At 48.3% G+C, this 24,655-nt stretch overlaps 1 protein-coding gene across 1 annotated transcript; it reads left to right on the top strand.

The window, feature by feature from the left end:
* LOC142409790 (exocyst complex component 3-like protein 2) lies at window positions 1-23,859 on the top strand. Its single transcript, XM_075501555.1, has 12 exons — window positions 1-448; window positions 4,515-4,632; window positions 8,750-8,824; window positions 11,036-11,136; window positions 12,200-12,292; window positions 12,725-12,774; window positions 13,647-13,779; window positions 15,010-15,120; window positions 16,649-16,804; window positions 19,841-19,962; window positions 21,578-21,763; window positions 23,751-23,859. The coding sequence occupies exons 7-11, from the start codon at window positions 13,726-13,728 to the stop codon at window positions 21,756-21,758; spliced, it is 624 nt and encodes a 207-aa protein (XP_075357670.1). The 5' UTR covers window positions 1-448; window positions 4,515-4,632; window positions 8,750-8,824; window positions 11,036-11,136; window positions 12,200-12,292; window positions 12,725-12,774; window positions 13,647-13,725; the 3' UTR covers window positions 21,759-21,763; window positions 23,751-23,859.
* Window positions 23,860-24,655: the final 796 nt, after the last annotated feature.

Genomic DNA, 24,655 nt, shown 5'->3' with positions numbered 1-24,655 from the left:
AGGCAGCTGAAGCCTGTAGCCTCACGGAAAAAAAAGCCAATCTGGGGAGAAATGTCTTCTCTGAGAGATAGCCACTAAGATCACCTTGCATAGAAGTGTTTCTGATGTTTTTTTCTGATAGTATTCCCAGTTGGGTAGAAAGCATCTGGATCTGCTGGGGTCATGAGGAAGACAAAGTATTCCTGGGGAGCCTTCGCAGGAAGAGGCAGCAAGTGGGAGAAAATGGCCGGGGAAGACGCAAGGATGCTGCCCAAGGCTGCGCATGAGGAGAGGAAGAAGCAGGAAGCGAAGAGGAGAGGGAAGCTGAAAACCATGGCGGGCAAATTGCTAAAGGCTGTGGCTAGTGGGAAAGAAGCAGCGGAGGAGAAGGCTGGCAGGGAGGATGTGGCAGGGAATTTGCTGAAGATGGCAACCAGTAGGAAGGAAGCAGGGGGAGAGACGCCTGCAGGTAACTTTGAAGTTATCTCTGTGTCCAGTCCTGGACCGTCTCTGCCTCTCCCAGCCCTGCGGGCTCTTGTTTTCGTTAGCTTCTGGAGTAGGTGCTTTACGCTTTCCTCCTCCCCATCCTTCATCTGAGTTCTTGTCCTTTCTCAACTGCAACTGAACACTTGCTCCTCTGGAAACTTCTGTATTTTACTTGCCCTTTGCCGCACAAGTATTTCTCTTTGCTGTTCTTATTTTTATCCCTGCAAAGACTCCTGATGTGTCTTGTGAGAAAGACGGTGTACGTGTGACTGACACCCTGTCAGGTGTGACTCCAACAGATGTTGTTCTTCCACAGATGGGGAGGGGGAGGTAGGTTGTACATGGGTGGGCGGTGGGGAGGGGGAGGTAGGTTGTACATGGGTGGGCGGTGGGGGAGGTAGGTTGTACATGGGCTCATTGTACCAAGTAAACATTTCCTATGTGTTGCATGTATTGAGGCAGGACGAGTGCAGCTTGCTAGACCCCTCCTGAGCAGTTTGCCCATTGCTTTGCTGAAGACCCTTGCATAAACCTTTCTCCATTTTGTGTCATATTCCTCCCTCCAGTCCTGTTTGATTTAATTCTTACTACACAGATGTGGTGTTTTCAGAGAGAAGAGTTAGGATACAGGTGAAAGACAATGGAAGCTCATATTCTTTCATTCTTCACTCTACACCCAAAGCTGTATCCTGAATTGATTTCAGAGTCCCACTGCTTCTGTCCTTGCTTAACTTTCCCTGGGTTCTCGTCAAGCTTGGTTTTTCCTCTGGGCTCTGCTCCAGATACCTTTGGGCAAATCTTGTTAACCCTTTGTTGCTCAATTTTGTAATCTGTAAAATGCACAGGAAAAATGCAGCTCTGTGCAGCTGTTGTGAGATTAATTTTAACTCTTAGTGGTGGGCTGGGTGTGATGGGTAAGAAACTTTGGAAGCAAGCAGCGATGAAAAACTTCTCCGTCCAGCTTCTGAACTTTTAAAGATTTCATAACTGCCTTGACGGGGTGTCTGGTGATTAGGGCAATGGCTCAGTCACCACAGCTTCTTGCAGATGTGGAAGTCATGTGGAGTTACATGAATCCCTTTTGCTGAGACACTGCAGATAGGTAGCCCACCTTCTGATTTTCACCTTTGGGCGAAATAGTACGCGTAGTCATTTGGCCTAGTTAAAAAGCCCTGGCAAAGAGAGGGCCCTGGACTGCACTGAGCAGCCTTGGTCTACGATGAGAGCTTGCTGGCAGGAGTGACACCCTCCGCGCAGCCACACCAGACTGTGAACAGGAGGGGGGGACCTTACAAGAGAGTTTGCAGCACTTTGGCCCTGTCAGAGTTTCTGTAGAGAAGACAGAGGATTCCTTCTAAGCTTGACTTTCAGCTGTTGGCTCTTTCAGAAGATGTCCTTTCTCTAATGCTTTTCTTCTGGAAAAAAGATACTTTCCGTAAGGAAAGATTGTCATTAATGGACCTGCATTGCCCACAAGAGGAGGTCTACTGCGATGATGACAGACAGCTGCAGAAGACTAGTCTGCAGGCTTAGTTAGCCTGGAGGAGAAAGGATGAAAGAAAGAAAGAGGAAAGAAAGTGCTTGTCCTGAGGAAACTGAGAGGTGCTAGTGCCAGACCTTAAGTGAGGTGATCTTGAGTAGATCCTGAAGATTTTTGCGATACATGTAAAGTACATACTTCAGTACTCAGATATTAAAGTGGTGGGTCCTATAGAGGAGTGAACAAACATCAAGTTGTGTTGTTACTCTCTCTATTGCAGAGGAAACCATCTGTGGATTCATTGAGCAAGGAAAATTTTTTGAAGCTTGTGATCATATTTATGATCTGGAGCATTCTGGAAATGATGGTGTGGGAAAGTCTGAATCACTTTATAAGCTACTGGCTGAACGAATGTGGACTGTGGTGGGAGAAGCGCTCAGTGGAAGTGGTAGGATGTTCCTGGAGCCGTTGCAGTCGGTGGGGGAATCGTTGAAGTGGGAGAAGCAGAAGGAAGCAGAGTGGCTTGGCACCGGCCAAGAGACGGAGTCTGTTTCCACCTGGAGTCCAAACTTCTGGAGGAAAGATCTGGAGGAAAAACTAATACAGTACATGACGGCCCAGATTCCCCCCTTTGGTTCCTCTAGTAACACAGACGGGACAGCACTAGAACAGCACCTGAGTCAGCTGGAAACGACGTTTCTCCCCAGCCTGGAGCACAGAAGTGGTTTCTTCAGGGAAGCAGGACTGCTCGTCACCTATGCCCGCTGCTGTCATGCCTCTTTTTCTTCTCACCTTTCCACCCTTATTGACAGTAACCATTTCAGCTTCAGCCAATGTCTTTCAGTTTATGAATGGGGCCTTAAAATGTACAAAAGGTATGTTTGAAGGACTTGTTTTTCTTTACATTTTTTCTGTGTGTCTGTTCTTCAGTTCTGAGCACAATCCCTGCTTCCTGTTAACGCAGCGATGCTCAGGACTCTTGCTGAGGTTAGACTTGCCCACTGCCTGTGCTCTCAGAATTAGAGCCTTTTTTCATTGCAGTACTGCCTCTTTCTAAATCCTTAGTATTGGGCTCAGGGGCTTACTTGAAGTAGGCAGGTGTCTCTCCGCTGGACTCCTGTTGGACATGCACAGCGTCCTGCTTTCCTGAACAATTTCTTCTCTTGCGTTAAGCCTTTTTTAGCAAGGTCCATAATACTTTGATTACTCGAGAATAATTTTCTCCTGCCTTTATGTCAGCATTATGCTCTGTGGACTTCTCTTGTCGTCTCCTTGGTTGTCTTGCTGCTTTATCTGGCTTGTAGTTTGACCAGTCGTTTCGATATTTCCTGCATTAGTGTTCGGATCACAGGAAAAACATAGAGCAGATCATTAAATTCCTGCCCAAGTTTGGGAAAACAGATGTGGCTTTAACCATGATCTGAAGAGCGACACATCTGGGACCTTTTGGCCCAACTTAAATTCAAAGCTTGTGGTTGTCATGAGAGCCTGAAGCTTTCTTGTGATTTCTTTTTGTATGACAGCAGTAGATGAGGTGTTTGATTCTGTGTCCATGGTTACTTTGCTACTTGACAGCTCCGATCTACTTATGTCCTAATGGTTTTCAGCCCTTTTGGGTTATATAATTGCTTCCATCCAAGCCTAGAGCTTCTCTGTTCCTTGTATTAATTACACTTATAAACCCTTGATTAGCTCATAAACAGTTCATCGGGTGGGCTCTTCCCCTCACCAGCTCCCGAAGGAGGGAGGCAGGGCAGTGGGTACACACTGGTGCATGCTGTCCTCAGACACATGGGAGACATGTGGCCAGGACAAATCCCTTCTACTGCTACTTTTGTGGGTTTAAAATGGTAAAACTTTGGTTTTAGATAAGAGTAATGGATTGATGAAATATTGAAAACTTGCATGAAATTGGATGTGAATAATTATGTAAAGTAAATATATAATGAAAAGCTCAAAGATAGGAAAAAATGTAAGTGTTATGCGAATGCTGAATTCCTTCAAGAAAAAAAAAAAGCAAGAGCAGCCTGTGACTGTATTTGGGTCAGAAAGTAGTGAAGAAAGTGGAAGTGAGAAGAGCAGAGATGCCAGACTTAACTATTTGGATTTTCCTCTCTGAATACAGTTACAGCCTTAATGAAAACTCCTGTGTAGATGCAGTTGTCCTGGTATATAGCTGCTTTTTATTCCATTCGGAGAGAATATGTGACGCTTGTAAAATTGTGCATCCATGGAATTGTGTTTGGGTGACTCTGCCTGAGCCCGAGAAGGAATTCAGCAGCAGGATGGAGGGAAGGGGAGAGGGAAATGGTGAGCAAAAAGTGTAATTTGGGCAGCAAGTATAGGAAGAAGAAAGAGAAACAGCACAAAAGAATAGCTGGCGAAAGGGCATGATAAAGATCATCTACCACGTTGTGGCTGCCCCGACGCTGCAAACACTGCTGGGTGCTTGCAGGGCACCCTGTTTGCTTAGCGAGAGGCTGTGGTGCCAAGCAGGGGGGGCCAGGAGGGCAATGGGCTGTGGACCAGCAGGAGAGGCCTCTGGCTGAGCTCTTGTTTCTGTACACAGTGGCAGCGAGACATGTCTGAGACCCAGGCAGCCTCCCCAGCACAGCCTTTCCCTTGGGGTACCGTGTCTCGTGTGGATTATTTTGAAGACTGAGGAAAAGTTACTTGCAGTCGCCCGGGTAAGAACTCAGGAGTTTTACCCCAATCTGCCGGTTTTATTCCCACAGTTTTAAAATAAGGAATGTCCTTGTTAAATTAGCTGCTTCCTTGCTAGCTGAGCCAGCTCTGCTCAGGTGTGCGTGAGCCCCAAGGTCTCCATCTTGGCCATGTTTCATTGCAGAGCCCACGTGCGAAGATCCATGACTTGTCTTCTGCCAAAGGGATGCTGCCCTGTCCTTGCTCCTTAGCAAAGAGTTGCTGGGACATTTGCAAATCTCTCTTCATCCCGTTGCTGCACCTTCATAGTGCTGCAATCTACTCTGCTCAGAATCTGATGTATCTGGAGGAAAGGGAGGCTATGGGTGAAACCCACTTCCTTATTGAGGGCCATTTCAAGATGCTGTTCATCTTCTCTCCAGCTGTTAATGAGCCCATAGTGTGCAACAGTTGGGTTTATTTATAGCCCCTTTGCCTCAGCTGTGCAGATATTGAGGCTGCCGGATTTGTCTGTATGTGGACCCCTCACAGCCCTCTCCAGCGTGCTGGACTGACACTGCTGAGGTTATAGCAAGGATTATTTCCAGAGTCCGGCACAAGAAATCGTGCGGCTGGTGCACACCCAGCACAGCCCTCCTGTAAGGTTGGAGCAGGGCATCCTGCCTTGCGATCCCACAGGTGACCTCAGCTCCAGGGCTGCAGGGTCTCTTTCTTTTCTCAGCGAAGCTCCCCCTTTGAAGAATGCGGTCTGGGCATGTGGAATACAAAGGAAGCAGGGAAGATGCATTGTAGCAACGGGGACCTCCAGAGGAAACCATGCTATTTGGAAAACTCAGCGGGACCTTTTAGATCCAGCTAAAGCCGAAATGCAGCAGCAGGAGTTACCACACTCATGTCTCTCGAATTCCCTTTCCACCAGCCCCCCGGGCAGCAGCATGCCATTCCATGGCAAACTGCTGAATCACCCTAGGGACAGTACTGTAAATTGCAGAGATTTTCCTCAAGACCTTTTCCCTGAAGGAGAACACGAAGGTAGTCACAAACATGGGAGCAGAGGTGCCAGCTGGTGACAATATGCTTAAAACCTACTGATTTCAGTGTTTAACATTAAGCATCTTTATGGGCTGTTTCTAATCATTACCCTGGGGAAGAACACATGTTCTTAAGGTCTGTTTTTAGCAAATATTACAGTGAAGGAAATGACTTTACTCAGGGTAATGCTAGTGAGGTTATCTTAGAGCATGTCACTGACTCATTGACAAACCCTCACAGACGCTGACTAACAGTGATGGAGAATTTAACTCTCTTTTTTTTTAATTCCCTCTAATGTAATAGCTGGAGAAAGCTTTTGTTTAACCACGGGTTTTCTGCTTTCCTGATACACCATGCGCTGAGCAGGCTCACCTAGATCTGGCAGTGGTTACGAGCTCTTGTGCCACGCTGCCCCGAGTTGCCTGCGTTTTTTCATGCCACCTTGGGTCTGGAAGCATCGCAGCTCTACAATGTGCCGTGTTGTACACAGAGAACAGAGCTGGAATTGCTGGAGAGGGTGGTACAGCAGCGTCCCAGCTTGCTTCAAACCTGGCCAGCTTAGGACCAGCTCCAGGTTCAAGCTAATGAGCTTAAGTGGACATAAGCTGACTCCATATGGAAAAATTATGGATGTCTCTTCACTCAGCTCAGTGGCATAGCTTATGAAACCTGCTTTATCCCTCTGTTTCTTTTTCCAGGATACTCCAGCCCTTCATTATTCCAAACATACAGGAAGCTGCTATTGAGCAGATATCCTGTCAGTTATCTCTGAGCGATTGTAATATATAATTGTGACTGTAAATCACATGATGCAGGTTTTGCCACTTCAATGGATGACTCAGTTTTTCTAAATGAAAAGAGACCAACCAGAATAAGCCATGGTCTGCTTTGCCTGTGAATACCTGGCTTGTCACTGGGAGTGCCAGCCTGATACCTGTGCAAACTGAAAGCACTTTAAACAGAAATGAGCAACGAGAACTGTGACCACATCTGAAGGTGCTGAGAGCTCAGACACCACATGGGGTTCAAAACCACTTCCAAACACCACTGCAGGGAACTCGGCCAGCTCTGCATGCAGGCAGTGTTCCCTCAGCCCGGACATGTCCAGGGCAAGGGGGCTTTGCGCCTTTTGAGATTGCAAGGCTGGTGAACTGGAAATGATGGTGCCATCGATTGGGTTGTCGATCCGTCGCCCCTGCCCTTGCTGTACTGGGGAATTTGACGTGAGGGCAAGGCAAACCTTCCAGCATGACGCCAGGGTTCATTCTGATACTGAGAGGTGGAAAATGAACTTTCCGTCCCCTGCTTCTGCAGCCTCAGCTCAAAACCGGCTCTTTGTCCAAAAACAGAGATGGCAGGACCGGACATGCGCACCTGGACAAAAGCTCGAGGAGGGTTTAGACTGACCTGCAAAGGATCACTTGGGTCTGTGTCTTCTTCCCTCCCTTCCTCCCTCCCTCTATTTTTTCAAGTAGACAAAAGGAGGACCGAGAAGTTCACGTGCTTTGGAGAATTTGGGCTGAGGACCTGCTGCTACCCAAACGAATGGGGCTGTGCAGTTGTTCTGCCCACCCGCCTGCCGGTGCGTCGGCGGTGCGCTCCCACCCGTGTTGAGCCTCTTGGCCGATTTTGACCGCACTTGATAACGATGTAGAGGTCTCGAGGATGTTAAATTCTTGCATGTTTTAAACCAGCAGCTGGACAGATGAGGGACCCAAGTTATAACTCAGCCCCTTGTATTTTCTGAGAGGAAGCAGTTGGCTGGGCAGTCAGCACTGGCGGGCTGGCCGTCCGTGGATTTGGAGCTTTTACAGCATGGGGTACCACGTCTTGGTCAGACAGGGAGGGCCAAGGAGGAAACTGGAGGTTATTTATGGGCCTGTTTGTTACAGCAGAAATTCTGGTCCTCTCCACGTTGGAGCTTTGGTGCCTGAGGTGTGGGTGTCACCACAAGAGCTACAAACGGGCAAGCTTGTGCCAATTCAGACGCATCGTCTGATCCAAAGCAACTAAGTACTGTGGCTCAACAAGGTACTGCCTTGCAGTTGCTAACTAAATGCACGCTTTGTCCCATTGGGGAGCAGGACCTTCGTGTTGGCTTAAGCCGACACATTTTACTGTGCAACTGGGGCAGGCTAGAATTGTTTGTGCAGCTTGGCTGGGATGTGTTATCTCAGCCCATCGTGTTCACACAATTGCTCACAGTCAGGTGATGGCACTCAGGAGGAGAGGACTTTTTCTTGGGTTGTTTACAACTGCTTATTTGTCTTTGATTAACACTTTTCAATGAGTATGTCAGAGCAGTTGTTTTGAATATACTTCTGATGAAATTCTTCAGTGACAGCCACAAATTTCCTAATCCATTAGCCAGGAAAGAACAAAGACAAAAATGGCAGATCAGACTTTACATTCTTTCTACTTCCTTGGAGGAAGATGCAGAAATGAAAGAATAAATAAGCGAGCCAGGCTTTTGAGTTTAAAGCTCCTGTAAAGGTCAGATCATGTTTCAAGCAATGAGCCCTTTCTCTGCCGTGTTAGTTTTGTTTTTACAGTCCATTCAAAATAACACCAGCCAGCCAAGTCTTGGGAAATTTCCCATCATGCAGCCTCATGGGGCTCATCTCTCTGTGACAGTAGCTCTAAACACTAACCCGACTCCTCTTTGCACTCACAGGTCCCTGGCTCAAGCGAGGGAATGCTTTTAATTAGCACTGGCTGGTTCATGTGGGTGCCAGTTGGAGCTGGGAAGGGTGGAAAATCTCAGCTACAGTAGCTGGCAGCACAGCGTTGTGTCTAAGCGCTGTTTTGCTGTGTGGGCGCCTTCACTTGAGCCAAGCTAACTAGGGAAGACTGTAGATAACCGGAGCTGACACTGGGATGAAAGGAAGCTGCAAATCATTTAAACTCAAACAAACAATGTGGAACAAAACAGAACAATGTTATTAGGTCAGCTGGAAAATAGCCAGGCTTTGGGTTAAACGAGACAGCCAAAAACATAGAGGCAGAAATTCATCTAGTCCAAATGCCTAATGAGAGGCTGGGAAATCTAACTCATTACGAATGCCATTGTATCTCAACTGTTCTTTTTTCTTTTCTTTTAATATTTAGAAGGAAGTAGGGAAAGCCCTGAAAGAAGCCTTTGATATTAGGAAACCCCCTTGTGCAGATGCTGCAGTCATTCAGGTAAACCGGGAGGAACTGAAAAGCTCTCGTATTTTGGGGCAGTCATGTTTTTGCACGCAAGTATGTAGGTATTTGGCAAGACCCAGTTTTGCATGTCTTGGGCTAAGCTCGCTGTGTTAAAAGCTTGCAAGTTAGCTGTCATGCCTAAACTGCATCTGTTTGCTCCCAAACCTGTTTTTCTCTTGTGCGTATGTAAAGAAAACTAAACTAACTAAAAAAGGATGAGCCTGAGATTAGCTGATTCAAGCTGAAGTTGCATTTTCATATATGCACCTGGATTTTCATATAACCTTTTGGAAAGCCGTGGTGTATGTTAACCAGTCTGCTCTGTATGAGTTCTGCAGAGCACTTTTATAAAAGCAGCAAGAGTTGCCAAGCCACGGCAGGTCCTCATATCTGGCAGTGCAAATGCAGGCAGCTTGCTCCCTGCTCGTGTGCTGGGTACAGCTGCGACTGCTGCCCTGATGGATTAGGCAGCACAAGGGACTACTTCAGAGCACAGCGAAGCCGAGTGCTCGAAGGGCATCGCAGAAGCACACTCTGCTGATTTAGGAGCAGTACGCACCATGGCCAGAGGGTGTTTGGATCAAGACCCGCAGAAGGCTTAAAATAAATCCTGGAATTTACATGTGGACTCAAGTGATGCTAGAGATCAGGGGCAGGTTCTGGGCTGCCGTGACTGTGTCTTTCTTCTCCACTGCCACCACCCCAGCGGCAGTCCCGTTTCAGGTCATGAGAGAGGGAAGTAGCCCCATGGTGCTTTGGGATGGCAGACAACCTCAGGCTCCCCGTTGGAGGCTGGCGGTAGGCGTTGCAGATCAACAGCAGCTGGCCTTCCTTGTGAGGATACAGCTTTAGCTGGCAAAACCTGACTTTTCTGGCCCAACTCAGACCCAGGCACCAAGCGCAGAGCTCACAGAGGGGACTGCTCCCTCCTCACCTTGCCCTGTGCCCGCTGGAGCAGCGGAGCAGTGAGGTACTCAGTGATGTACCTGCGCTAGGGTGGCTTTTAGCTACTGAGCTGGCTTTTTTTTTTTCCTGCTTCTGGCTGACAGGGCAAAGGTTTCTAATGGGGACCAAGCCAAAGCCTGGTTTGAATGCTGTGGTCCTCGTATCTGCAACATCTGGCTATGCTTCAGCACGAGTGGTTTTGCTCTGTTGTGTGTGTAACTGTCAGGTTTGAATGCTCTGGGGTAGGTGATGGAAAAGTCTGGATAAATAGGCAAGCCTTATGAAATCACCACCTCCTCAATTTTCTCAGGCTGACGCTTAAAGATCAGATAGAAAATGAACAAGGTGTCATGGAAACTCATCAGCCATGGTTTCCTGACACTTTGGGGTGGCATATTTTATCCTGTCCCTTTGGGTGAACTTTTACATCTGTTGTGAGCGGTGGAAAAACCCATTCACGATGTGAGTCACCCTTTGTCTCTGTCTGACGCTTCCCAGAGCACTGGGAGAGCACAGCGTATGAGTCCATCTGTCTCCTTTTATCCATCTGGCTCTCCTCCCCTTGCAAGCTTTTGTTTCCACAGAGCAACTAATGGGCAGCATTAAGTTGCCACCTGCTCAAGCCTGCCCAATATGGGGTGGATTTTTAGCTGTCTGGCACAGCCCAGCTCCTGCAGAGACCTGGGCCACTCAACTGGGGTCGGTGGGGCGAGACAGGCGCCGTGGGGTTTAACACGCATTGCCGTGTCAGGCATGAGCGGTGGTGGCTGGGAAGATGACACCTACCTTCTTCAGACATCCCTGGTAGAGACCCTGGCAGAGGTGCAAGGCACACCGTTAGAGCTGCCTAACCTTTTTTTTAGCCGCTGCACCCAAATTTATCTGCAAGGGTGAGTCACGTAGAAGCGCAGGTGCTCCTGGAGATGGCAGGTCTTTGTACGAGCTGAGCTGCCGGGCTGGACATGGCTAGCAGAGAACATCTGTAGGGACAGGCTTTCCCCCGAGTGCAGGGCTCGACTCCAGCCTCTCCAGCCTGTTGACCGCGATGAAAGCAGCGGTAGCAAAGGTGTAGGATCAGGCATTAAAATCAGGCTCCTAAAAATACTTTTATTTCCACAAGGGCTCTCAAAACTGAAACAGAAGTTGTTGCCTAGAAGGCAGAGGGATTTGCAGCAGGGTGAGGGATGGGATGTATTCCTTTCACTTCATAGGGAACAAATGGCTTTGTCCTGCTCTCCTCTCATGCCTTGGAATCCACAGATACTAACAGAGAAGGCAGAGGCTGCCTCGCGTGTCTGTGAGAGCCTGAGCGAGAAGGTGGAAGCTGAGTGCCTGGAGGAGTGCCTGAGGTTCCTGGAGAGGTAGGAGCGATGCTGTTTTCCTCCTTGGCAACGTCCTCAGTGCTCAAAAGAAAGAAATCCTGATGAAGCGACTGGCGATGCTGTGTTCACCCGGATCTGCCATTGCCCCTCTTTGGTTTGATGGCTGTTTCCCATCAAGCTGTTACTGGAGGGACAGCGCGTTGCTGCCGTTTATGTGCTCAGCATTTGCTGTCGGACTAAAGCTGAGGGAACAAAGTGCACCTGGACTTGCCTGGACAGGTTAAAGCCTTGGGGGATGTTTATTCTGGAGAGGCTCAGACCTTAAAAACAACCAGAAAGAGGGGCAGCCACGTGGCTGGTGCCCAGGCTTGGCCCTTCCTACCCTGGCTGTGCTTCCCGGGCACGGTGCTTTCTGCTGGCTCCCTGGGAGGGTGAGGAGCTCTGCTCTGTCCTGCTTCTCTGAGGAGGACGAATGTTGTCTTCTCATCTTCTGCCCTCTTACCACTTCTTCTGGCTCCCTTTATCTGCTTTTTGCTCTTGGGCGTCTCCCTCCCTGTGTATCCCCCGCAGCAGAAAATGCCAGTGCTGCTGGTTATAGATGAATATTTCAGAAGGAGGTTTGATTTAAGATCCTTGGCCCTTCACATTATGAGGGGAAGGAAATTCCTATAAAACAGACTTGTCCAGGAGCCATTTGTGTGACTGAAGCTGTGACGAAGCAGTCGATAGACTTTGTGGGTTATTCATACACGCTGAGGCATTATTCTGCGGCTTTATCGGCAAAGCTTTAGTTGCTTCCCAGAACCAAGTGTTGCAGCGACAGCAATGGTAAAATGAACGTCCTGCCTCTCGATCCCTAGCAGTGGCACCCGGGCAGCTCGAGGGCTCTCCCTGTGCCATTCCTGCACTCTCCTTCCTCACCAGCTGGGCAGGACAGAGACCGTCTTTGTCCTGCTTTAGATCCCCCCTTGGGGCGTGAAACTGTGCATGCTGAAAAGGCAAATAATCACAGAATATTCCTCCCATTTGCTGCTGGGCTAATGCTGTCAGATGCGTTACGGAGCATGCTAGCTTAAAGATACGTCTTCCTGTTTTAATTTAGCTATGAAAATGAAGTAAGAAGCTTTCTCCAGCTCGATGGCTGCCCTGGGGTCTGCAGCAGCTTACGAATCCTGGAGAACTGCTGCATTCTCAGGTTAGAAACCAGAACCTAGTGGCATGTGGAGCAAAATGAATTTTCTGCTGCCTGATCTTCTAACTCAGCTATGGGGTTGGCCTTGCCTCCAGCTGGATTTGGTCATCCAACCCCATGCACACCAACCCTTAAGCATGAAGGGAGCCAGCTGGGGTCAGCGAGACCCCTTCAGAGCTGTCCCAGCTGCCCTGCAAGAGAGAGGCGGCTGGGACTGCTGCCTTGGCAGCCCGGTACTGCTGCTTCTCTCCTGCTCCCAGGCCCTGCAGGTGCAGGGGGCATAGCCTGTGTCCACCATCTCGCTCTTTCTGGTGCCCACCACCCTGAGCAGGAGGCAGGCAGCAATGCCATGTTGCTTGTGTGGACATTTTCCTGGCCAACCCTGCCATGAGTTGCGATGTGGTTCCTCTCCCTGACCTGATTCTCCCTCATTAGGAAAGCCTCATAAATGTTGCACTGAGATGCGTGTGCTTACGCACTTCAAGGTAAGCCCAAGCTTAAGTACTTTGCTGAATGAAACCCTGTCGAACATGCCAGGCTTTCCCTGGTGTTGCTAGGAAGGAGGGAAGAAGTAAAGCACAGAAGGGTGGGGGAGGCTGCTTGCACCTACGAGCTAATTTCAGAAGTGCTTGCAGCGATGGAGAAAACAAGGTTGCTTCTCTTCTTCCTGTGTAAAATTATCTGGGAATCTCTGGACTCAGCAAAACGCCCAAATCCAGCATATGCACAGTGCTTACTTGACATCGGAGCCTTGCGTTGAGCCTAGGTAGCTGTTTTGTTTGTTGTATTTGCATGTTGCTGATGCTGGATCCTAGACTGAATACTTACGAGGCTCTTTTATGTAATTCTTTACAGTGATACTGAGAATGAAGTTATACGCTGAGCTTTTCCAGAAAGTAAAATGTCTGATTTCAAGCTGGTGATCACTTTGACCAGGATTTGCTGATTTGAAGACTGTTCTGATGGAACATAATTGTTTGTCTTGTATTTGTAGGGTGTCGGAGGCACACAGGATGCTCACCCAGCCTCCATTTGTCAAGGCCCCTTCATGCCTACTCATTTTTGAAAATACTAGAATTTTTACTTATCCAATTTCACTAGTGATGTGTACAAGTGGCATTTGTGTGCGTTGAGCTTTCGTGTCCTTGTGGCAGTATCTTAATGAGAGCTATCCAAAAGATGGGTGCACATACGTGGGTCACTGAGCTAGCCCTGGACCTGAGCCTGTGTCCATTCAATTACCCAGAGAGTCGTGTAGGTTACTGTAGGAAGAGTTTTGATCTGAGACAATAGCCTGATTTGATCTGATCAATACTTTCCATATCCCTCCCCCCCTCCTTTTTTTTTTTTTTAACAGGACTGTCTGGCATAAGCTGACACACATTTGCAGTGCCAGCACTGGCCAGGATGTTAAGGTACATGGATTTCTAGACAGGATGGAAGATGACATTACGGAGCATTTTCTGCAGACAGTCACTTCTAAAGTCAAGGTATGGGAGACTCATGTTAACACTGAATATATTTAGACTGTAGGGCAGGCACGCACTTCACTTTCATGTCCTGATTTGGAAAGGCTGAAACCATAGTTTGATCTTCAGACCCAGTACCCTCCTCTGCCTTGTCTGAAGCTGTATCTTGACAGCTTCATCTTTTCCAGTTTTTGGGATCCCAGCTCCACTGTTTGTAGTATTTGCTGCTGTGCTACAAATGGGTACCCCATGCTGCTCCTGAGCACCCAGATCTGAAGGGTTGAACTTCACCTGGTACCTACTCATCCCCAGCAGCCAAGCATCTTCCCGGGGCAGTGATAACTCACAGAGCCCAAGGCTGTGGTGGGTAGTCAGGATGTAGAGAAGGCTGATCAGAAATGTATCCCTCCCTTGGGATAAGTTCCCCTCCCTTCACACTTTCTAATATTAGACTGTTAGAGCAGACACCCACCTTCATATCCTGGGCTCCATGTCAAGATCACACGCAATTGCAGGCTCCTAATAGCGTGTGGTGTTGTGCATTTCCTTGGGAAGCTCCCCTGAGCATCTTCAGGCTCATTGCACAGTCTCCCTTGAGCATGCTGAAGGCAGCAGAAGGAAAATGACAAAAGAAACCCTGGCTACACTGTGCAGTTTTGGTCTCCAGAGCTCATTGCCAGCCTGTCCCATGGGCCCACGTGTCGAGATGGGAGCTGGGGGGGGTTCTGATGGGGACCGTGGACAGCCCTGGGGAGAAACAGGAGACCTAGAGCTCAGGTTTTCAGTCCTTCTCTGGCTGTGTCGACATGGGCTCCGAATCATGAAAGACAGAGTTTATCCCCTGCCTGCCTGCTAAATAATCCTTATACTTTCCCACTGAATAAGAGGCAACGGCCGTGCTGGGAGCAGGATGCCAGAGCAGAAGGGCACAGAACAGCTGGCTCTTCCTGCACTCCCAATCCGTAGGGGCACGTTTTACATAGTCCCCAGATTAGAGCTATTGCCACCCATTTTTTGTAGTCTTTGTTCTTCCAGGTTTGGGCTTAAAAACTTAATACATCCTTCCTGAGTTTGAATTGTTTCTTTCTTTAATGTTTTGCTTTTCTTTGAAATGAAGGCACAGGATGCTGCAGCTCATGGAGGCGTCTGTTTCTGAGAGCAGAAAGGGCAAAAGCACAATAATCCGTGTCTGTTGTCTGTGTGGTGTCTCTGCGTGTGCACCCTTTGACTCTGCCTGTCCCTTTTCCTCAGGGAACACTGAAGGAGCACTTCAGAAGGTGTGACAGTGGTTTTGACCACATCCTTGAATCCTTAAAGCAAAGCTTTTTGGCATTTGGGAAGAAAAAAACAGACACGTATGAGGTAAGAAGTCAGTAAGAAAGTAAGAACAAGATATTACTTAGGAAATCACTAAAAGTAGTCCTTGAACCTCTGGATTGTGCAATATTTCAACATTAATCCAGGCTACAATTTTTTCTGTTGTTGAAAGGGCTTTTAAAGATCTAATGGTCTCAGTCCAGTTCCTCTATCCAACAGAGTTGGATATCTTCCTCACTGTGACAGCTAGGACCTTTCTGTAATCTCAGCAGAGAAAGCAACAAGTGAAGAAATGTGGAAACTGAATGTACCTCCCAAATATAGAGCAGGAGCATTGGGCCATCTCTGATCCTACCATTGCCCCAATACCATTATATTGTAAATCTTCTCAGCTTCTAATGTGCTTCAACCTTAGTTGCAAGGCGTATTTATCCTTTTGATGGAGAGTGGACACAGAGAGAGGTGAAAGGTCCAGATCCTCAAAGGACATAGTCTCTCAGGCAGTTAAATATGTCGGGGTTGGTGAAGAACAACCTCACAGAGTACCTAAGTTTTTTTACCTTTACAGTAGCCTAAACAACTTGTCTAGGGTCTCAGGACACCCTTGAGTCTGGCTCTTCAGCAGAGAGATTGGTACCTGGGGTGTCCTCTTTTGCACACAGGTTGGATTTGCTGCTGCTGCCTGTGCCGCACATGTCCCCCTAAGCACTGGACTCCCTTTCTCTTACCCTGCCAGATCTGCAGGCTTTTTGTCAGTCCCGATTTTAATTAACATTTTGAAATGTGGAAAAAAGTAATGGAACAGAAAAAATTAGGAGCTGTTCTGCTGTTGTTCAGAGTCTGTCACTGGACATTATGTCACATTAGTGCTGGGGCAAGCAGCAGCTCAGTGCTGGAGTGCTGTGCCAGAGCTGTTTGTCTCTTGCTTTGTCTCTTTTGGACAGGGCTGGGGATTTCCTGTACCTTTGGACTGCAGCCTAAAACTGCTGATTTCAATTGCTAATGAAAATGTGGTTTCTGTGCAGCAGCCCGTCTCCCCTTAGAAATGCTTGCTCTCCCTCCCGCTTCAAGCACTGCGTAGTCTTGGCACTGGGGTTTCTCAGCAAGCAGTGAGTGGCTCAGAGGTGCCCAGGTGACTTCTCTGTGCCCAGCCACAACTGTGTGCCCAAAGGTATGGCCCTGGGACGTGTCTAGTGGGGATGCTCCAGGGAGCCTGGATCTGGCTTTGTCTGTAGTCCAAGCTGTCCCCAGGCAACGTGTTTGTCAGCTTGGGGCTAAGCCAAGTGTCACTGCTGCTCTGGAGCGTGAGTGACCTCTGGCTCAGCTAACTGGTCCCATTGCTTTTGGTTGGATGTGTCCACACTTACCATCAATGTTTATGTCATCCACGTACAGCTTGGAGGTACTCTGTGTCTTAGACCAGGCATTTTAAAAGGATACTTAAGTAGAGACATGGGACACCCATCTGTGTGGACCCTATCTCCCCTGTCTACACTGGTCAGAGTCCTATAGGTATGGTCTGGTCCTTGCTCAATACAGGGAAGTTAATTTGGTCTTCTTTGCTCTGGAACAGGCCCTCGTCAAGGCTGTCAACGTCATCATTATTACAGAATATGTGCAGGTCCTCCTGACCACTTCCAGGAAACCATCTTCTGTGCAGAGGAGGAGGATTGTCAGCAAGATGGAAGAAGATCATAGGATGCTGCAAACCGTCTTTAAAGAGTGCTTAGTAAGTCTTTGATATGGTTACAGTTTTGCTCTCTGTCATCAGGAACAGTACCAGCAGAGGAAAAGGCTCTGAAAGCAACAGAAAAGCTTAGGTCTTACCACAGTGGTATCCAGCTTCACAGAAATGACAGTCAGATGTGCTGACGGCCCTTCTGATCTGCCAGAAGCTGTTAGTTTATAGTTTTGAAATGTGCGATTAGAGGAGGCAAGATTCACACTCCTGCCACTGAAATAAGAATGAAGCATGATCCTCTGAATTGGTAAGACAGCTCCAAAGCTGTCAGCTCCCCCAGGCAAGCCTTTGGTACATGGCATGGCGGTGCAGAAGAGGAGGAGCTGTGTTCCCCCCAATGCTTTCCCTTGAGCCTCTGGGGTGATGAACCAAATCAACTGCTCCACCTCTTCCAGGGCTTCACCTTTTCCGTGGATTGCCCCGTCTGCTGTTCCTCCTTGGACATGGGGTATGTGTTGTTACCCCTCTGTCCAGCCTCCTCCCTCCTCGCAGGCCCTTCCCAGCCCCTCAGGGCTGCTGATGGCTGCGTGAGCCATTTCCCTGTGCTGCAGCGTTTCCTCACGGATGGAAACATGCTGATGCTGTTGTGGTTGGTGATGCTTGCAGGGAGGAGCAAGTCTTCCTGCGGGCATAAACACCTCACACCATTAGGAGGTAAAGATGCCTTGCAAAAGGGATAGATGGGGTGTAAAAGAAGAGCCACACCTCTGAAGAAAACTTGTGGAGAAATGCTCGGTCTGATTTGCAAAGCAACTTCAGAAGCTTAAAAAAGCCTCTTTGCTTAATTCGTAATCCGGTGTAGTTGGCAGTGCCACACACGGCATCTGCGGATGTCACCAGGCTGTCACATGGGTGCCTTGATTGCCCAAGGGCAAGGACTGCAATGCCAGCAGCATCCCCTCCTGCGGCTGCTCCAGCCAGAGAATCGCTGCCGTGCAATGTCCCCTGGCACAGCTCTTGCGCAAATGCAGGCTGAGGGCACCCGGGCACAGCACTTTGTAAGAGGCTGGACTGAGCATCGCAGCAATGATTGCAAAGGTAGTCTGGTAACAGGACTCAGATGTGACACAGCAGATAAAAAGCCTCGGCTTTATTGGTTTTAATAATTTCACAAATTCTGAGTCATTCTCATGACTTGTGAATTTAAGTGCTAGGGACTAGAAATCTATTTTCTCCCAGACGAGCCCCCTGCAAGTCATTTGTCAGCAATTCTGACTTTGTCCAAAGAATAAAATGAAATCAAAATGATCATCTGTAGGCTCCTCTAAAAACCTCTCAGACCCATTACAGCTAATGCATTAGTTTCATGGTGGAAAGCTGGAAGCTGGCAGTGCTTTTAGCTGAAGACCCACCTCTCCGGGAGTGATCAATCACAGACAAGTCAATGCTTTGAGCAATCGAGCCATTGGGAACAGCAAGAGGATTCTCTATTCTTAACTCTAAAGTTTACCAGTAATGCTGTGCTCAGCATCAGCTTGGGATGTAATGTGCAAGGAAAGCTGGGTTTATAGTGTAAAGGAGATACAGGAAATCTAATTATGTACTAAAACCCTACATTCAGCTTGGGTGAAAAAAGTCTGCATCTAGTTAGCACTGTTTCCCTTGCGTCCCCAGTCTGTTCGCTTTCTTATTGATGTGGGAGCACCGAAAACCTCGGGGAGGAAATGCATAAGCAATTTGCAGGGGACAGCCTGATACTCAGTCAAATGAGGTACTCGGTTATGCATGCAAAATATGTACTCTGCTGCAGGCTGGATTTATCGTGCAGTTGCTGCCCAGGCTGCACCTGCTCCCTGCCCTGCTCTGCCCTCTCTTCAGGCTCTTCCTTCCCCCCCGTCCTTAAAGCACATTAGGAAATACCTTCCTTCTCTCCTAAGAGCCGTACGTGTCAAAGGCACTTAAGCACTGCTGACAAGACACCTCTTTTTTGTCCTATTAGACTGCAGGCTGACCTTGCCTGTCTATATAGCCCTTAACTAAATCTGACACCTTCAAATTAATTAGCATTTTGTAATAGTGAGCTTGCCAAGTATGAAGCCTTACAGTATCAGTGCGTTAAGAGCTGAGTACAGCTTGTGTGCTGTGCAGAGCTAGACATGCTGTTTGTCTGCAGTGTGGAGGAAGAGAGAGAAAGCTGTCTTGGAATATTACTATTATTTGTAATTTATGTTCAATGCGGAGGTGAATGCAGCCTGCTGTTCCTAACGCCCCGTAGAGATCAGGGTAACCTGGGCTTCTCCTGCCCCAGTTTGGCAGCCCATTCTGCAGGTTTGCTTTGTCACAGTCTCTGTTGACGTGATGGCATCAATAATTCAGAGAAGCAATTTAATCGCATTACTGCACTGATGAAAAATGTGAGCAAGACCTGAAGCTCTCTCTTGGAAGTTCATCTGCATTCTGCTTCCTCTGGCTTTGCTAAAAATGCTGTGTGTTTCTGGATGAGGCTTTCTTCTTCTGTGTGCGGTAGTTCAGAGGGAGCTGACCATACGCAGCATCTACCAGCCATGTCATATCCTTTTCAGTGTCTAGCCCTGCTTACTGTTTTTTCTGTTTTTCTGTTAGAGGATCTGTGTCCCCTCACCCTCTCCCCATGGTTGCTTTTCTGTCCCTGGGCTTGCTTCAGGACAGGAGAAACGCCATCATGTCTGGCCAACAGCGCTTGTTTTCACATAGGTACGGGGCTGTGCTTACCTCTGGAAGGAAACCATTTCCCAAAGGGCGAAATGACCTTGAGAGGACAGGTGAGGTAGGGAAAAATGAGGTACATTTGCCCTCTTTGTCAAAGGAAATGCAGGAGGGGATTCTGCGCTGCTGCAGGTAGTCGCCCAGCTGCCCTGGAAGCAGTCTGTGGTTACACCCCAGTTTCTTTTCTCCTACCCTGGAGGGAAAACAGGCTTGTACACATGCACAGACAGTCGTGCAAAGCTCCTAACCCAAACAGTGAGATCCCCAGTCTGATACAGGTCCACCTCTTAATGTATGCTGCTTCCCTTGCCCTGAACACACCTTTGCTTCTCTTCCCAGGGTCCTGCAGCTGGTCCTCTTAGGGATCCTATAAAAGCAATTTTAGAACTTATTCAAACTTCTGATGCTGAGGGGATGAAAATAGCCCTTCTGCCCATTCTCAAAGAATTTCCTGATCTAAGGTAAGGTCTTTTATTGGTTTGACTTCTGTAGTTTCTTAACTGATTACTTGCCACCAGAAGACCTATAGCGGTATTAGTCCTGCAGTACTTTCTCTTTGCAGCATGCTGGGCCAGGCACAATGCTTACCTTCGAATGCACTCGATGCTGCCTGTTTGCAGGTGCTGATTAACACGGTTCGGAACTTTGCCAGGCATTAACGAGTGGAGTTGAGATGTCCTTCCTTCTGTAAAGGTGAAGGATGGATGAAATGGCTGTCAGCAAAGCAGGAATGCTGTGGAAAAATACTACCTGAATGGACAATTTACAGGCACATGTGTGCCAAATGTAGGTTTCAAGAACACCCTTAACTCAAGCATTTCATAACTTCCAAGCACATGGCTTTTGGCTTTAACACTTCACCAATCCTTTTCTAGGTATAACTATTTCCACAAAATCCTAGGTGTATTCAGCAAGAATATACACTTCCATTTCTCACAGGAAGCTGTTAACAGAAATGAAACCCAACTTTTATTAGGAAGGTGAGATCTTAGCTAACTGCATTTGTTCCAAAGTCTGTGGTTTATTATTAAATAATTATTATCCATCTTTTGTTCTGATGTCTTGTGCTAGTGACTGTATTTTTCCAAGTTAACGTGACTACAGTGTAGAGCGCTCTGTCACAGGATGCTGTGAAGGCCAAAAGTGTGACTAGCTTCAAACGAGGAGCAGACAATTTGTGGGAGATAATTATTTCAATGCCTATGACAGTGCCTATGACACTAACATGACAATCAAGATATAACCCCCAGCAAAGGAAGTCCCTAAACTGCAGACTGCCAGAACCGAAAAAAAAAAGACAAAGAGAGATCATGTTATGCTTTGTCTGGTTTCTGTATTCTTTTCCTAAGCATTTGCTACTTTTGAAGATGCTATTGAGCTAAAAAGCTGCTTATCTGAAACAGCATAGCAATTCTTATTCTCTTACTCTCTATATACACACATCTATAAATAGTAATAGATATATAAAACTATGTATTTATATATAGTATAGGAACTGGGCATAGGAAGTACTCAAAAGAATATTGTTTTGATCCAGATCTCAGAGGAGGTCATCCTGGTGTGAGTAGGTGCACTGTTCTTGATTTCAGCAGATTCCCATATGTTTAAAACTGTTTGGCTTGGATACGTTTGCCCTGTTTGTTAATCAGACTAATATGTTGTGGCCCCACTCAGCAAAGCAGTGCTATGTGGAACAAAAATCCTATAGCCTTTCAGATGAACAAGAAGTAGCTCCATTTGAGGCGAGAAAAGATATCAAAAGTGCTTCCAAATGGTCAAATGCAGTTATCCAAAACCTGTTATGGCAGATGCAGATCTTTTTCTAGGAGAAACCTGAGGTGAAGTTTTCCACAGTTTCACGGGGATGCTGTGTGCACTGGGCTCGGGACCCACGAGCTCAGCCATATCCCACGCAGCTCTTGTGATACGGCCTCGTCCTTGCTAGGCGGCCAGAGGGTGTCAAAAAGCAGCTCAGCAGCTTCCAAGCCTTGGTCTGGCACAGCAAAACTGAGTGATAGGAAGCAAGCTTTTTTCCTTGACTCTTTCACTGACCTGCCCTCTTATCCTTTTGGAAAGGAAGGAACATCTGAGTGCAGTGCTGGACATCAAAGACTCGCTCAGCCGAGAAGACAGAGCTGCTCTCTTGAAGGCATTTAACGATAACTGCAGGGAATCAGAAACAGAAGCAAACTTGCTTTTTGCAGATATAGAAGTAAAACCTAGAAAATATGGACTCTGTGGCTGCTTCTGCTGTTAGCAAAGGTAGGGGGGTGTGTGTGTGAGCGTACTTGTGTGTAACATGCATACCTGCACAGGCTTAGGCATTCCTGCTTTCGGGGAGGTGAAACAACTATGGCTGTAGCATCACCTCCCCGAGGTCCTCATTGCCGTACACTCCGGTTCTACTTCCCTCACTCCACCTGCAAATTTCCATGTCATGAAGCACGGTGTTGCAGGCAGTGCAGGGGGCTGAATGCTTAGATGCGCGATTCGGGTTACTGCAGGGACGAAGGAGAAGACAGGGCTCTTCCTCCCTGTCCTTCGCTCCTGTCTGTGTGTCCCTGCAGCTGCCTCTCCCCAGCATCCCCTCCCTCCCAGCTCGTACCATGGGTGCATGGGCAGGGTCTCCCAGGCCAGCGCCGCTGCCTCTGGCAGGACACGCTGAGGGATTTTCTCCTCCGTGGTCCCCCTGCTTTCCTGGTGCAGAGGGGAGGGGTGTGCCAGCCCCACCGCTGCCCCCTCCATGAGAGCTGTATTCATTAAACGGGGCTCGGTCCTGTCCAGGTGGCTGTGCCATGCTGTGGGCTCCAGAGGCAAGCGTGCCCGCTCCGTGCCGGCAGCAGCAGCAGCTGGTGGCAGAAGGGAGGAGGGATAAAAGTCAGAGGGATGACTGTCACTGTAATGTCTTAAATCCCCTTGGCGTGAACTGCCAGGGCTCATCTGGAGCACCTGCAAACGCCTTTCCGTTTCCCAAGTGATTCCTTCACAGTCACAAATTGGGGATTTGGAGGGGGGGTGGTGGTGGTGTAAACTGCAGCAGATCTTGAAACTAAGCAGGTCCTCATGGTGTAAAAATACTTCTTAATGGAGAACGTGCAGCTGTTTGCTTCACTTTAAATCATCTGCAGCTTCTTTTTAGTCCAAATTTGTCCAGCTCCAGCTCAGAGCCAGAGAATTTTGTTTTATCTTTGCCAGGCCAGAGCCCTCAGCTATCAGAAATAGTGTCCTTCGGTTAATATTTACAGATTGTCATCAGTCACCTTCTGTTGGATAAGCTGAATAGACTGAGTGTCTCAGGTTGAGAAGTGCAGTCCCCTTCTACCTCCTCCTCCACTCTCCGGTGTCACCGTTTATTTATAGTTCCCCACATTAGCAGATCAGGGATGAGTTACGCAGGGCTCTGACCTGGGGCCTCCAGGCGCAAGCAGACAGCTGGCTACCCTGTTAGCAGGGAGAGAAAGCAATTAGAGAAACAATTAATAAGCACACAAACTTTCCTTTCCTAATGAAAACTGATTCTGATATAATGAACGGGCTCTCGGCCACCCACTTTTATACCCTCCTTTAGAGACATTACACGTGGCACTGCCTTCGCTTTAGAAAAGATATTCAGGAACATGTTTTTAAAACACTGTAAGTCACTTAGTCTCCTATTTGCTGGAATCCCTTGGGTAAATAGGCTCCCAAATCCCAGAAGACCTGGCTGTGTCTGCAGTGCACGTGTGCAGCACAGGCTGGTAGCCTCACCTGAGCTCAGGGGTAGCAGTAACGGCGAAATCAGTGTTGGGACACGGTCAAAGGGAGGTCACCTTCCTCCTTCATCCCAGCCCCGTGGTTTTGCTGCCATGCACTGGGGTGTGACCTGCAGGTATATCGGGAATCATCTGCTTTCTCCCAGCCAGGAATGCAATAGTTGCGCATATTTGTCCCTTCTGTATGCGGAGGTGGGAGGACTTTGGAAAAGTGTTATCTTTGGTTGTTTCATGTTAGCATGAAATGAGCTCTCAGAAGAGCATTGAGCAGGCTTGGCTAGAGTGGGCAGGGAGCAGCAAGGATGCTGACCAAGGCTGTGGGCCCATGGATTGCGTTAGCCAGAGTAGCCCAGGAACTGGAGATTTTCAGCAGGTAAATGTTGATACAGCTTCATGCGAGAGGCTGTGCATAGGAGGGATGTGTTTGCTGTTTGACTCCTGCACATGTTCTGATGAGTGCTATTTAATTGCCCAGCTTTTTTCTTGCTTTCCCCCAGGCCTGCTGTGAGAAACATGAGGTCTCGCTCCCACGTGGCAGCTTCTGCAATCGTAGCTCCTTGAAAGCTTCAGGGACCCATGCAGCCGGATGCACGGAGAAGCCTGACAATTCCCACACTTTTGCAGGAGAACCACGTGGCCCAAATCCTAATCTTCTATGCAAAGTCCAGGTGGAAGATGAATGGGATATGGCAGGAAGACATTCCTTCAACATTTCCTAGAGATTGCCGCTTAGCTGAGCCCTGGTGGTTATTCCCAGGATGTGGCATGGTGGTGTGTGGAGGGGGAGGAAGGTTCCCCCTCACCAAATTTCTCTCTGTTTCCATCCCTTGTTTCATGCACTCTCACACGAAACAAGGGATGGCTGCACCACGCCGTGTCCTAGCAGATGACACGGCATCGCAGCCTCCCCCAGGGACACAGGACCCTCCATTAGGGAATCCTGCCTAGCCCATGGTGCCGGCGGTGCCTGCGGGTTTGGGCACCTGGACCCACCCCCCGAAGCCTGACCTGCACCAGGAGGGGTGCAGACAGAGCTGCCTCTTCCCTCGCGTCCCACACACGAAGGCTGTGACCTGCTTTGGTGCTGGCCATGGGATGGGGAGCTCTTCCTGTATGAGTTTTACAGCTGGCTCTGGAGCAGAGTCTTGCATTCATTTTTGTACCTCAGTTACTGGAAATTTCCTCTTGGAGAGGGAGGGGAAAGCCTCATGGGAAGCAGGCAGTGAAAGGAGCTGTTTGTCCCAGCCTCCGGGCAAGGTCTGTGCTGTTTTCAGATGTAAATAGGCAGTTATGCCGGGAAAACACTGACTTCTATTCCCAGTTATCTGTGGACTGGTCACAATCTCCTAGCTGGATTTTGTTCAAGGCCCTCCTTTGCTATTGTGTTAATATAGGCCGTTAC

The sequence above is a fragment of the Mycteria americana genome, chromosome 5 (genome assembly GCF_035582795.1).
Source record: "Mycteria americana isolate JAX WOST 10 ecotype Jacksonville Zoo and Gardens chromosome 5, USCA_MyAme_1.0, whole genome shotgun sequence".
NCBI classification, from domain to species: Eukaryota; Metazoa; Chordata; class Aves; order Ciconiiformes; family Ciconiidae; genus Mycteria; species Mycteria americana.
Note: the sequence above shows the minus strand (reverse complement) of the source record. Positions and strands in the feature narration are given on the sequence as shown.

Coding starts and splice junctions, on each gene's coding strand:
- LOC142409790 (XM_075501555.1), top strand. CDS start 13,726: ATGGAAGATGACATTACGGAGCATTTTCTGCAGACAGTCACTTCTAAA. Junction 15,121..16,648: donor AAAAAACAGACACGTATGAG/GTAAGAAGTCAG, acceptor GCTCTGGAACAG/GCCCTCGTCAAGGCTGTCAA. Junction 19,963..21,577: donor AAAGAATTTCCTGATCTAAG/GTAAGGTCTTTT, acceptor CCTTTTGGAAAG/GAAGGAACATCTGAGTGCAG.